The sequence below is a fragment of the Thermobia domestica genome, chromosome 5 (genome assembly GCF_964235325.1).
Source record: "Thermobia domestica chromosome 5, izTheDome1.hap1.1, whole genome shotgun sequence".
In the NCBI taxonomy this organism is placed as follows: Eukaryota; Metazoa; Arthropoda; class Insecta; order Zygentoma; family Lepismatidae; genus Thermobia; species Thermobia domestica.
This window is the reverse complement of record NC_137458.1, coordinates 298,592,706-298,607,238: the sequence shown is the minus strand read 5'-3', so window position 1 is coordinate 298,607,238 and position 14,533 is coordinate 298,592,706. Positions and strand designations below refer to the sequence as shown.

The window sequence follows — 14,533 nt, the reverse complement described above, 5'->3', positions numbered from 1 at the left end:
TTATATTAGTTGAGTACGAATTACGTTAAACAACAACAACAAGAAGAAGACGAAAAGGATAAAGCGTGCGTGATGAAACTATGAGTGAGTGAAAGAAAAATTACCATGAAATGAGATAAACGTTTTCACACTTATATAATTAAAGGCCGGTAAAACTGAACGTTGTAATCTTCAAACGTATTCGGATTGACTGCTCCATTTTGCTAGTCTTGGTAAAGTATATTTCTTTTTCTTTTCTTCAAGGTCAAACATGTATACAAGAGATTCATGTTACGAAAATTTATAAAGCGGAAAGTGTTTCGAAGACCGGAATAGTCTGTGTATAAGTGTAATTCGTAAATAGCTTTCAATCAGTTTTCTTATTTCTTCTCAGAGCGTCTCGCTTTCCTTAAATGTGTCATAAATAGACAATATTTCATTTCTAATGCTGTTCAAGCTTCTCTCTTCTCAGAGCTCTGTTCAAGCTTCTTTCTTCTCAGAGCAGTGTTCATTCTTTAAAAAGCAATTGCAGCGGTGTATAGTTGTTAAAAAGGATCTAACAAATTACCTAAAAAGAAGAAACCGGGAGGCAGGAGGAATGATTCCGATGGACAGGTGCGAATAAAGAAGTTCTTCTATATATTATAGAAACACGCCGCTTTAGGAAGTAGTTTGTCAACTTCATATTAAAAGATTGTAGGAGGGAGGGGAGGGAATGATTTACCCTGCTTTTTCACTGTCAAATTAAGATAAAAGAATGACCAAATTATGGCAATATTTCTTTCTCTTCTTCTTCTTCCACTTCTCTGTTATTAAGTAATGCCGAGTTGGGAAAGATACCCTTCTACATTTCTTGATTCCCGCCTGCTCACCATTTGTATATACGAAAGTTTTTTTGTTTGTCCCTGTTCAGTGCAAAATGTGACAAAAAGACTCGTTGCTTTGTACGCGATTGTTCTCTGTTTTCTGGATATTAAATAATGGCGGTTTTAGTAAATAGAGTAAGTACTTAAAGATGACTTTAAAAAAAAGAGAAAATATTATGGTTGTTCACCTGTAGCACTGATGACGACTGAAATAAAAAAAATAAGTAAAAAGTCGGTAATTTTGATATATATATATATATATATATATATATATATATATATATATATATATTACCCTTTTATGTGTTTGCCTACATGTAACACATGTTCGCTTAATATATACTTGTTTTTTTTCTTCTTTCCCAATTACCACCGACTTCTTTGTTTCATTTAATATTCATTATATACTCATCAAACTTCATCAGCAACTATTTTCTCTCTCTTCAGAAGTTTTTGTACACTGATTCCTCTTTTTTGGTAGCAGGGAATTTAAGTATAGTAAATGACCAAGAAGCTGTCTGAACGATACACCAAATAGATTTTTGGCTTTAGTTACATTTTTCACCTGGCCAAAGTCAAAAATAACGTGCATTGAAACAGTACATTTGTATGTGATGTTTCAAAGACTGTGGTAAAGAAACTAGCAATATAACTTGAACACAGTGGTGCCCACCCCCCTCATCTCCATGACGCACCCCCCCTCAATTGTCTATCCGTAGGTGTTCTTCCCTGAAAAAAAAATCTTTTCGATTCATTTTTACATCCCGTCAAACATATTTATATAGATTTTTAACCCCCCCAAATATTTCAATGACGCAGTTTGCGTCATAGCCCCCCTTTGTGGGCACCCCTGCTTGAACATAAAATTGAATATAAACATAAAATCTAAAACAGAGGGCGTCAGAAACGATACTGGCAAAATTTCATTGATAGGAGTTATAGGAGTTGACGAGTGGGACACACTCTCGCGTTGTATAGGGTGATGAAATTAGTAAATCAGATCAAGCTTCATGACTCCTCGCAATCACTATAACAAATTGAAAGCCAGAATCGCCACTTATACAATGAAAATGAAATGAAATCTTCGAGTTTTACGTTCCACGATTATGCCGGGTAGGCTAAAGGAGACGGCGATGATGAAATAATGAATGAAATGGTGAAATGTAAGAGGAAACGGGAGAACCCCGAGGAAACCCACGCACACGGTGTTTGTCCACCACAAAGCTCACTTGTCGGAAGCAGGGTTTGAACCCGTGACTCCCTGCACCAGAGGTGAACGCTCTACCACTAAACTACCGCGGCCCACACCACTTATACAAATAAAAGTTTTGAGTAGGACCGTAACTTGTGGGGGGCAACTGCTCCTCCAGGGAAGCTTCCTGCCGTTTGAGGGGGCCCACTTTAAGACAAAATTTTCTTACTCCGTATAATTACGATTCGAACATCAAACTATAAATGAAGCATGAAACAGGTAAATAAACATAAACATTACATAAACAAAACAACACACAAGAGGTAAATAAAACAAAAATGAGTCCTGGACCCATTTCAGTAAGAAATATTACTATTAAAGGCCCTAGAAACACTATTTATTAGTAAGGTTTTGAGATTTGTCAATATTGTTCCCTTAATTAGTCACGTATGGACGTGCCCAGGGGCGTGTGAGAGGGCCCACATATTCCAGGGGTCCCAAAGAGTAAGAGAAAAATGGAAAGAAGGGGCCTATTTTCGAATTTCGCGGGAGGACCCAAAACAATTTTCTAGGGGGCCCAAATATTAATGCTTGCCCCTCCAGAAAAAATCTAAAGTACGGCGCTAGCTTTGAGAAGAACTAAAGGGTATCAATCGTTACTTTACTGCTGGCTAGTGCAACAAACTCAAACCTTAGTGCTCCTACGAATCAAATGTTATTAAGAAAGTAAAATGTTGATTCTGTGTTTTGGTATATCATCTAAACAGACCATTAACTAAGTTCATGCTCATTTTGGCTCCAATCTATGACGTCATTCCTGTAAAAATAAAATTTCACAGACAAGTGGACGGAAGTTACATTCCAATTTCGGAAATTCAACGAGATCTGAACCAAATTTGGAAGACCACCTAACTAGGTCAATTTCTTTCGTACCAATTTTTTTCCCTGCATTTGGTCAAAACTGTTCCCGATTATTAAAGGTTCATGAATATAAAATTTATGGATGGACAACACGATGAAAGAATGCATAGTGACTGAAAGTGAGGCAAACGGAGCACTGAAATGTGCTGTAGAGTATGGGAATGAATTAATATTTCAGCAGTGGCGTAGCGTGCATGGAAACTGTGAAAGCGCCGCTTCTCTTGAGTAAACAGAATAGTGCATTAATAGATATACGTGATGTAATAATGATATAAGAATAAAACATTAAAAACAAGAGCTTCCACTAAGTAGAAAATCATACTACATCTCTGATATCCGCATAGTTCATGGGAGTGCTCAATAATGGATTCTCTATACACGAAAGAAATACAGTTAACAACAAGTAGCACTGTGCTGCATGTACAATGTGAAGAAGTTTGATTTGTATGACGTGATATTTTCTCAATATTGAAGCTGGAAGCCGTGTTACTTCTCTACCATTTCGAGTGTCAGTTAGGGATGCGCATGAGACAAGATTTGTGCCTGTCTCGTCTCGAAAATGTGCTGTAAAAGTGATGTCTCGACTCGGAAAATGTATATTTATCTATTGGAAGAGCCGTGTCTCGACTCGAATTTTGTCAGGAAAATCCTGACTCGACTCGTCTCGTGCGCATCCCTAAGGTCAGTAGAGAGATTAGAGTGCAGATGAAATATATATTCTTGGGACGTTTCATTGATTGAAGAAAAACACTTCTCTCTATGTCTAACCCTATTGTAGTGTTTAGTCTATAGCAATCAACGTTAAAACGAAGTGGATTTTTCTGGCACTTCCAATTTGAACACAGGGTTAAGAGAAACGATTATACCTATTCTTAGAACGCTATAACGATTTGAAAAACACTTTTCGGTATCTGTCATCGTTTTTGTTCTATGTAGATTAATGTTAAAACCGGAAGTTTTAGTGGATTTCTATCACTTCCGGTTTTAGTAGGGACTTAAGAATGGAGATGAAGTTCATTGTTGAGACGCTTAATCGATTTAAGTATTTACTCTATAGTGTTCAACGTTAAAACCGGAAATGGTTGATTTGTACCACTTCCACTTTGAATATAACCCCATCAACGAAATTTGGTTCCTAATTTTCACCCTCTTCATCCTGACCCAAATAGATGGTGATCTATCTAGTATGTTTTTTTTTGTGATTTTTTCTCCCGGGTGGACAGACATACAGACAAAATATTTGTTGTTTCTCTGACGGACAGGCACACAGACAGACCAGACATGCAGGTACTTTTTGTCTCCCGAACTTACAGGCACGCAGACAAACAGTACTTCTTGTCTTCCGGACGAACAAACACAAAGACAGACAATTTGTTGTCTCCCGGACGGACAAACACACAGTCAGACAGAGTATTTCTTGTTTGTGGGACGGACAGGCACACAGACAGACAGAGTATGTTTTGTCTCCCGGACGGAAGGTACACAGACATGCAGAGTACTTTTTGTCTCCCGGACTTACAGGCACGCAGACAAACAGTACTTTTTGTCTTCCGGACGAACAAGCATACAGACAGACAATTTGTTGTCTCCCGGACGGACAGACACACAAACAAACAGAGTATTTCTTGTCTCTCAAAGGGACAGGCACACAGACAGACAGAGTATTTTTTGTCTCCCGGGCGGGCAGATACAATAAAGACAGAATAGTTTTGTATCAAGAACGGACAGGGACACATAGAGTATTTGTTGCTTCCAGGACAGACAGGCACACATACAGACAGATCATTGTTTGTCTCTTGGACGGACAGGCACATAGACAGACAGAGTAAATATGCAAAGAACTTTCGGTAAATCAAACTCCTTACAAAACAGTGAAATGCATTATACGAGTTAAAAATTGTAAAATATGGTAGAGAATATTCATCCAGGTGACCCACAATTATGCATATGGTGTTTGACTGACTGCTGTATTTCTAATTCTGGTAAAAAAAATCGATATGGCAAAACACTGTGTAGCCTGAGAGCAAGGAGAACGGTCACTAGACTTAGAACTGCCACATTATGCCATACCAGTGCGAGAGTGGCTGAACAAAACATTCCCGAACCACTGGATCGGTTGACGTGAGTGGCCAGCTCGATCTCCCGATTTGAACCACATGATTTCTTTTTCTTATGGGGTGTTTTAAAGGACAGGGCGTATCAACATCACATATGCAATTTAGCTGAATTATAGGAAGCTATCACAAAAGAGTTCCACAGGATACCAGTACGTGTCTGTCAACCTCCTTGTGGCAATGTTGTTCTTTGTCTCCAGGCATGTATCGATTTGGATGGTTTCTCTTCGTCTCCAGGCATGTATCGATTTGGATGGTTTCTCTTCATCTCCAGGCATGTATCGATTTGGATGGTTTCTCTTCGTCTCCAGGCATGTATCGATTTGGATGGTTGCTCTTCGTCTCCAGGCATGCATCGATTTGGATGGTTGCTCTTCGTCTCCAGGCATGTATCGATTTGGATGGTTGCTCTTCGTCTCCAGGCATGTATCGATTTGGATGGTTGCTCTTCGTCTCCAGGCATGCATCGATTTGGATGGTTGCTCTTCGTCTCCAGGCATGTATCGATTTCGATGGTTGCTCTTCGTCTCCAGGCATGTATCGATTTGGATGGTTGCTCTTCGTCTCCAGTAATGCATCGATTTGGATGGTTGCTCTTCGTCTCCAGGCATGTATCGACTTGGATGGTTGCTCTTCGTCTCCAGACATATATCGATTTGGATGGTTGTTCTTCGTCTCCAGGCATGTATCGATTTGGATGGTTTCTCTTCATCTCCAGGCATGTATCGATTTGGATGGTTTCTCTTCGTCTCCAGGCATGTATCGATTAGGATGGCGCATTGGCGCACCATGTCATGGAGAACAAAGATTAAAATTCTTGTAAGGAAAAGTATCTGGCTATTTGCGGTACGAGGTGTTATACGCTGTTTGTCATATCGTCCCATTTGAAAAAAATGTACAGTTTCTAAACATTCGTTCTTACATTTCGATATTCAACCCTTGTTTAGTCGTGCGAGAGTTCAACACTCTTCCCAATATTTTGGGAGCTTTCCTTTTGTAGGTTCAAAAAATTTATTTATTGTTTTCTTTTAATTATTCCAGGAGAATGTTCCCGACAGTCAAAGTCAGATTAAGTGGGCTGGACCCAGAAGCAAACTACATCGTGTTCCTCGATATTGTACCTGTTGATGACAAGCGATATAGATACGTTTATCACAGGTAGGTTAAACATATTTATTTACTTGCTAAGTCCTAAAAATGGATTCAAAATCATTTCGAATTTAGTAATGAATTATTATTATTATTATTATTATTATTATTATTATTATTATTATTATTATTATTATTATTATTATTATTATTATTATTATTATTATTATTATTTTACAACAAATGGATCTCTAAAACTTTTCTGACCAGAGTACATAGACTTATTTATTAAAACTAAAATAGTGTTACGGTTTCAACAACTTAACGTTATCTTCATCAGACACTAACTATTACAGAGGAAGAAAGAAAATTCCTGAACTTGAGATACAAATTTAAAGTGAAAGAAGATAAAGTGAATGTGAAAGAAGTAGTGTTTCCAATAGAAATAGTTAGCATATACTTTTGTCAGAAAAGTTTTAGTTATTCTTATAGTAAGTTTCAGAGTCGTGATGGATAGAGCTAAATGGATCTCATCCAGTACTTATGTCAGTCTATTGCAGTTCCGTTACAATCATGCATGACCTTGTCAGTAGGACAGATGAATCAATGAGAGAACTCCCAGCCCCATCAGGAAGTCGCGGTCGGAAAGAGGGATTGCCGCTGTCGACGGTGGCGGGCCGCCGGAGGCAGCCGGGACCCGTCCGCGGCGGCACGACAATCTACTTTTTCAAAGTTGCCAACCTTTTGCCGAGGCGGCAAGCGGTCGAAAATCGTAAAATAAAATGTCCTTTGCCGATTGTTGCTGACCGCTCTTTCCGACCCTGTGCCGACTCCTTATGCCGGCCTCTTTTCGACGGCGGAGCCGGCACATTTACTGCGCCTTTACGACTGTGTGCCGACTGCTCGGCAAGGCAACTTTCCGACGGCGGTGCCGACGCATTTAATGCTCATTTCCGGCTGTTTACTGACTGCTCGGCAAGGCAACTATTCATCGCGGTCGAAAATCGCGCGGTAAGACGCCGGTGTCCGGCGCCGGCAATCCGACTGCGGCATCTGGTCGGCATGGACATATTGTCCGACTATAGGCGGCAGAATCCTGAAGGGGAAATAGATTGGTCAGATTGTCCACAAGAGCGATCAAAACACCCAATTGCCGAAACCGTCAAAATGTCCAATGGACAAATCATCTGCAAAATCGGTCAGAACACCCAAACAAAATAGTCAGAACGCTTAACAGAAGAAATATCCCGACGGTAGATTGCCCACCTTCGTAACGCCCAAGAATTAAAATGATTAACTTTTGTGCATTCTGGCCGTTTTCATCGGCGATTTATCTGTTTTTATTGTTGGGTGTTGTGATCGTTGGGTGATCTGACATGTGAATATTTCTTGTATTAGAAGCTCTAAGTGTTCTGACCGATTTTGTGAACAATCTGTTCATGGGGCGTTTTGACCCTTTTAGAAATTGGGTGTGTTCTGATTGATTTGGCAGTTGAGCGTTTTGACCGATGTTGTGGGGAATTTGACCGATTTGTAAGTTGGGCGTTGGCCGGAGGCTTCATTCTGTATTAGTCGTCGGAAAATTTGCAGATTCCAACGCATCACAAAAATGCAATAAGCAATTATAACTACTATGCCGATCTATGTTAGAGAATGAGATACCGGGCGTGGACAGACACCTTGAACAACTATCAGCCTTTATTCTTGGAAGAACATGACAGAGGCACTACTTCACATTGTAAAGGCATTAACGCTCATACTCTATTAGTTCGAAGTGTTGTTCTGTAAAATCGACGAATTCAGTGTCGCACTACAAAATATTCGTACAGTGCGAGTACGATATAAAGGGTGAGCCTCATGACACTAGCAGTTATTCAGCTCTCAGATGACTAGAGCAACAGTTAATCAGTTCTCAATTCATTAGTAGCAGTTATTCAGTTCTTAATTGATTAGAGTAGCAGTTACTCTGTTCTCAATGGATTAAGCTGCAGCTATTGAGTTCTTAATTGATTAGAGTAGCAGTTATTCAGTTCTTAATTGATTAGAGTATCAGTTATTGAGTTTTTAATTGATTAGAGTATCAGTTATTGAGTTCTTAATTGATTAGAGTAGCAATTATTCAGTTCTTAATTGATTAGAGTAGCAGTTATTCAGTTCTTAATTGATTATAGTAGCAGTTATTCAGTTCTTAATTGCTTATAGTAGCAGTTATTCACTTCTCAATTGATTAGAGTAGTAATTATTCAGTCCTCAATTGTCTAGTAGTAGTTATTCAGTCCTCAATTGTCTAGTAGCAGTCATTCAGTTTTTAATTGATTAGAGTAGCAGCTATTCAGTTCTACCACACAAATTTCTACCACTTTCGATTGCATAAAGGAGAAAAAATGGAGATATACCCTATTCTCACGGTACTGAATTAATATCCGGAAACTGTTTCTCGCAAGAATATGTCGTATCTCCAACTTTTCATCCTTTATGCAATCGAAAGTAGTAGCGATTTTTGTGGTAAAACTAAATAACTGCTACTCTAGTCAATTAAAAACTGAATTCCTGCTACTCTAATCAATTAAGAACTGAATAACTGCTACTATAGTCAATTGAGAACTGAATAACTGCTACCACGGCTACTGAATTACTGAATTACTACTTCTGCTTTCAATAGTAACCTTTATAGAGATAAAATGGTTTATAAAGGTTACTATCGAAACCAGAGGTGGTAGGACTATATATCATTGCATCAAGTTTTTTCCAGAGGTGGTAGGTTAGATTTCTGCCATTTCCGGTAACAGAAGAAAAAAAGTTGAGGGATAGAACCACTCTTGTGATACGGAAGCCATATCAGAAAATTGCTTGTTGTAACTATTACCGTTTTTTCTCTATGGTAATCAATATTGAAACCCTATATTAGTAACAAGATAAAGATAGAAATAGGATCTATTTTTTGGGACACTGAATTGATTTTTTTTAAAAAGTACTTCTCTCGCCATCTATTAACGTTTTTGTAAAATTTCAAATTTTATGGCTAAATTTGTATTTTAGTTCGTTGGAAAAATATTAGAAATGTTAAAGAAATAATAATAGTTTCTTTCCTTTCTTTTTTTAAATCAAATGATTATAGTTCTCAGTGGATGGTAGCAGGTTCAGGAGATCCGCCTTTGCCTCACAATTTGTATATTCACCCAGACTCTCCAGCAACAGGCCACCTGTGGATGGCTCAGGGCGTCGTTTCTTTCGACAAACTCAAGCTAACCAACAACCGGAAACCATTAGTCAGAGGACAGGTAATATATGCTTTTTATGTGTTTTATAAATAATTATCTTTAACTCTGTTAATTTATTTACATTATTTTGTAATTATTTATTATTTATTAAAAGAAAGAAGAAAAATTTAATATACGCAGGGAAAATTACAATAGTAGGGTACATTGGGAATTCCAAATATACAGAAGTATCACAGAATTCACGCAAAATTTTAATTTTGCGCCATTTGTGCGGTGAAATGTTGCTAACGAAAAAAGGACAGTTGTCAGTTCAGAATATTAAGAATGAAGCGCTACACGAAAGGTGAACACATTTTCGTTGTTTAGCAATATTTTACAAATGAAGGTTTGGCAGCTACAGTTCAGAATTTTCGTACAAAATATGGTCCGAATAGTGATTTAATTTCATGAACTGTGACGAGATTAATTTAAAAATTTAGGGAGATTAGATCAATTTGTAATCTTACACACTCTGGCCGTTCTTCAACATATAGTTCAATATAAAATATTGAAGCAGTTTGTGAGAGTGTAACTGAGAGTCCAGGAACATCAATTCGGCACCTTGGTCAAGGATTGGACATTTCGTGGAAACTCTCAACAGTGTATTCTCAAGAAAGATTTGTATCTTCAGGCTTAGAAACTTTAATTGACTCAAGAACTGAAACCTACTGATCACGTATAACGAAGAGAGTTTGTTGAATGGATTCTGGAACAACAAATCGTGGAAGGGTACAGTGACTCAGTGGTAGGGCGTGGGGTTCCTGGTTTGATTTCCAGCTCGCACCAAGTGGTCTTTGTGGTGTACAAACACCATGTTCGTGGGTTTTCTCGGGGTTCTCGTGTTTCCCCCCACTTTGTTCATTTCACAATCTCATTCATTTCTCATCATCACCATCTCCTTTAGTCTAGTCGGCATAACCATGGGACGTGAAACAAGTATTTCATTTCGTTTTCAACAAGCTCTGGAGGTCACTTACCCTATGCTATTCCACACAGCCATGGAAAATTTCAACGAAAGAGTGCGTATGTGCCAACAAAACCATGGAAGCCATTTACCTGATTTGCTATTACATATATATAACCCTATACTGTATACTTTATGAATCGATAAAAATATATTTTTTTTAAATTATAAACCTGTTTTCTGTCAAAATAACTTCGTGCCTGAATTATGGAACTCTTTTACTTTTAAAAAAATAGACAGAGAGTACAGAAAAAGTAACAATCTAGCAATACATAAATATCATTTTAAAAAGTACAAAAAAGGATTGAAATTATAAGAAGGTAATTGGTTAAGTCCAAATTTCTCTCAATTTACATACTATATCCTTGTCTAAAATAATTCGGAATTCCAGATTTCCTATACTATTTAATACTATAATACAGTTTTAACATTACAGTATTCCTTTATATTAACAAAAATACCGTGCTTCAGCACAAGCACGACCGATCAGCCGGCAGATAACGCTTCTGATAAAATACGAGAAGAACACGAAAAAATACGAGGAAAACACGAATAGTCACGAAGAAGGCCCTTTTATCTCCTTCACAGATTTCGTCTCCAAAGATTGACTATAAAAGAGGACACATAGAGGCAGAAGTGATCAGACACCAACCGATCATATTTTACCTATCTCTCCAAGCTGCTCTGGGCGGGAGAGACTTCCTAACCTTACTTGTGCACTGCTTCGGGCAAGAGGTTCCTTCCCTATCTCCGCGCTGCACTGTGCATGAGATAATATCCTACCTCTGGGCTGCTTCGGACAAAGGTTCTTAACCCATTTCTACGCTGTACTGGGAATAGTATCCCACTTCTGCAGTGTATCGAGCAAGAGGTTCCTAAACCTAAACCCTAAACTTCCGCCCTGCACTGGACAAGAGGTACAACTTATAAAAGATATTAAAAACATTACTTACTTGTTATTTATATATAAACTACATAAAAACTCTTATAATACATAAAAAAAGGTGAAGGAAAGCGCGTTTACTGTTTCTCTACCACACATAATATTTTCGCTTCTTTGCTTATAAGGTTATAGAAATTTCAGTTTTCTGGCAGTTTAGTACATTTTTAAAAGATATACAGGGTGTCTCAAAAGTCCCCTGACATAGGGCAACTGTGTTATTATCAGAGTTACAACAAAATGTAAGAGTAAAAACCTTCTCCAAATATGATGTTTTCAATCTAAAGTGAAATATGTTTTTAAAATTGGACGAGCCGTTTGGCCTACACACTCTTTATGCGCCCAGTGTTAAATGAAAATGCAACGTTGCCATTTACCTGGACCCACAACATAAGTAAATGAAGTTACTGTTTGAAATGGGGATTGGCTATCGACATGTTAGTGTAAACGACAGTAACTTCATTCACTTATGTTATGGGTCCAGGTAAATGGCAACGTTGCATTTTCATTTAACGTTGGGCGCATAAAGAGTGTACAGCCCAAACGGCTTGCCCGATTAAAAAAAAAATCCTTCACTTTAGATTGAAAATCTCATATTTGGAGATGGAGACGGTTTCCCCTCTTACATTTTGTTGTAACTCTGATAATAACACAGTTACCCTATGTCAGGGGACTTTTGAGACACCATGTATATAAGAAAATAACAATAAAAGAATGATAGAAGAAATAAAAAAAGATAGGTATGCGAAATACATGGCAAATGCATAATTAAATATTTGATTTTAAGTTCAATACCTTTATTGATATTGTTGGGTAGAATTGCTGCAATATTACTTCAAATATTACTTTAAAAATCACTTCTACTTACATCAAAACATTCTTTACAACAAAAATATAAAGTAGAAACCAGGGGCGGATCCAGGACGGACTTCTGGAGGGGGGGGGCGATGAATTGTAATATTGCTACTTAGAGCTACTTTTAAGAGCTCCAAACTCTGAGATGGGTTTTATTTATATGAAAAATTAAAAAAAAGCTTCCTCTTCTGGCGGAAGAAGGGGGGCGATCGCTCCCCCTGGATCCGCCACTGGTAGAGACGATGCAGAAGTTGCTTACTATTGTTACCATCTGCGAATCTGCTATAAAGTGGCATAAAATAAACGCTTTTCGCCTCGTACTAAAACACTCATATTGAAAAAAAGTATAAAAACCGTTTGTAAATAGTTCGCTTTTGTGTGGTTCAAGTTGATAAAGAGTTTTATGCAGAGAACAAACTGCAGGTGAGTAAATAATAAAAAAAAAACATAATGTATTCAAACTTGTATTGAATGTCTTTTTGACATGAAATTGATATTTAAGAGTATTTTATATATTTTCTTCTCTAATTACTCCTTGTGGTTATCTTTTGGGAATAGCTAGATGCTGATTCCGAGAATCGTAAATCATTATATCCAGGAATTATCAACCTCTCCTATCCGTCAAAATCAGAATCAAACATTAGTTCGTCCATCAATTCTATAATCATTCACTTGTTTTAATCATCTGTCTCCCTTAGTCTAAAGAGTATAATCGTGGGACGTTAAACTGAAAGATTTCATTTCAGAACATCCGTATTTGTTCTTCATCCAGTTTGATTCTTTCATATAATACTACCGAAAAAAAGCAAAACGATTTTAACAAAACTTTCTATCTATGTTCGTAAGAGAAGTGTCGCAAAATAAGACAACTGACAACACCTTTTAGCGTATAGGATGTTCACAGTGTTCTTGCTATGGTAGATGTCAAGCAAATAATGTTTTCTGCTAAATGCGAGCTCGAATAAATTTTCCACTCAACCGATCGACCACCGATTCACGTGATCGACCTTCACCCCCCGCGCAAGGTTACTGAGAGAACGCATAAAGTAGCATCCCGAGCTAGACTCAGGGTTCGTCCACTTGCACTAAACTATGAGCTCTGTAGTGATGAGCAAATGCAAGACCAAGACCAAGACCGGGGTGGTCTTGGTCTTGGTCTTGGTCTTGCACATCCAGTCTTGGTCTTGGTCTTGCACTGGAACACTTGGTCTTGGTCTTGGTCTTGGTCTTGCACACCCAGTCTTGGTCTTGGTCTTGGTCTTGCATTTAAGAAATCTCAAGCTTTTCATAGGTAAATTTTACTATGGATATAACGGATAATAGACTACAATGCACCAGTAGTAACGGAAATACAATGTATATTTCTAAATGTAATATAATTTAACGTCGTGTAAGTATGATGATAGTGTACAAATAGGTGATATTTTTTTTAATGGGTGCCCACGCTTCACTACTTATAAGATATGCCTAAATCCCAACGTTTCGTAATGTGTTTATATTTTTTTAACAGATCCAACACTACACTGGTTCCAAACTGGGGAGGCTACCCCTGAGGCACATGAAAGAAAATCAGACGGCACAGATTATTGAAATACCATGAATTGCAAATTAATTTTTACACTCTAAAGGCGTCAGATTTTTCTCTTAAACCACGATTAGCTTATCCTTGTATTAAACAAACTTCCAGTTAAATATTGAAACTTTGTTTTACTGATTCCAATATGTATTCTATGGGGCACATTACGCAAAAGCGATTCAAAAATTGCAGACTTTCGAAACTTGAGCATGGAGAAAAAAGGAGAGAATTAGCTGTGTTGAACGAAAACGAATGAGAAGGATTAGAAATATTAGCACTAGGAGCAAAAAAGAAGAATTTTAGATATTGTTAAGAGGAGGAAGAGGAACTGGTTAGGATATTGGCTTAGGAGGAACTGTATTATGAGGGACGTGCTAGAGAGTATCGTGGAAGGAAAGAGATGGAGGGAGCGAAGCAGATTAGTTGAAGTAAGGTATTAAAACAGAAAATTGCTACGTCAAGACAAAGAGACCAGCTGAGGACCGCCGAACGTCGAACCTTGTCTCTTGAAGCAAATAGCCTGCCAATAATGGCAGAATAGCTATGATGATGATGATATGTTTAGCAATATTGACCAAAAAAGAGAGAGAGAAAATTAAAATAATAATCAAATCTCTTAATATTTTAGAATAATTTGAGTGAAAACTGAAAACAACTCAACTGTCTATGTCTTTTGTGTAAACTCAATTTATATAAATATTGTTTACCTGTATTAGAAATACAAAATAAGGGCACCAAACTCCAAGTTATTTGAAGTCTCACTTGTGAATATGGATT

The 14,533-nt window shown here is 37.7% G+C and overlaps 1 protein-coding gene across 1 annotated transcript in view; it reads left to right on the top strand.

Moving 5' to 3' along the window:
• Positions 1–14,533, top strand: part of LOC145685603 (T-box transcription factor TBX6-like) — a 212,262-nt gene that overhangs the window by 83,177 nt on the left and 114,552 nt on the right. Inside the window, exons 3-4 of the mRNA XM_081757990.1 lie at positions 6,114–6,230; positions 9,280–9,442. Coding sequence (XP_081614116.1) covers positions 6,114–6,230; positions 9,280–9,442 — 280 coding nt within the window. The remainder of the gene's footprint in view (positions 1–6,113; positions 6,231–9,279; positions 9,443–14,533) is intronic.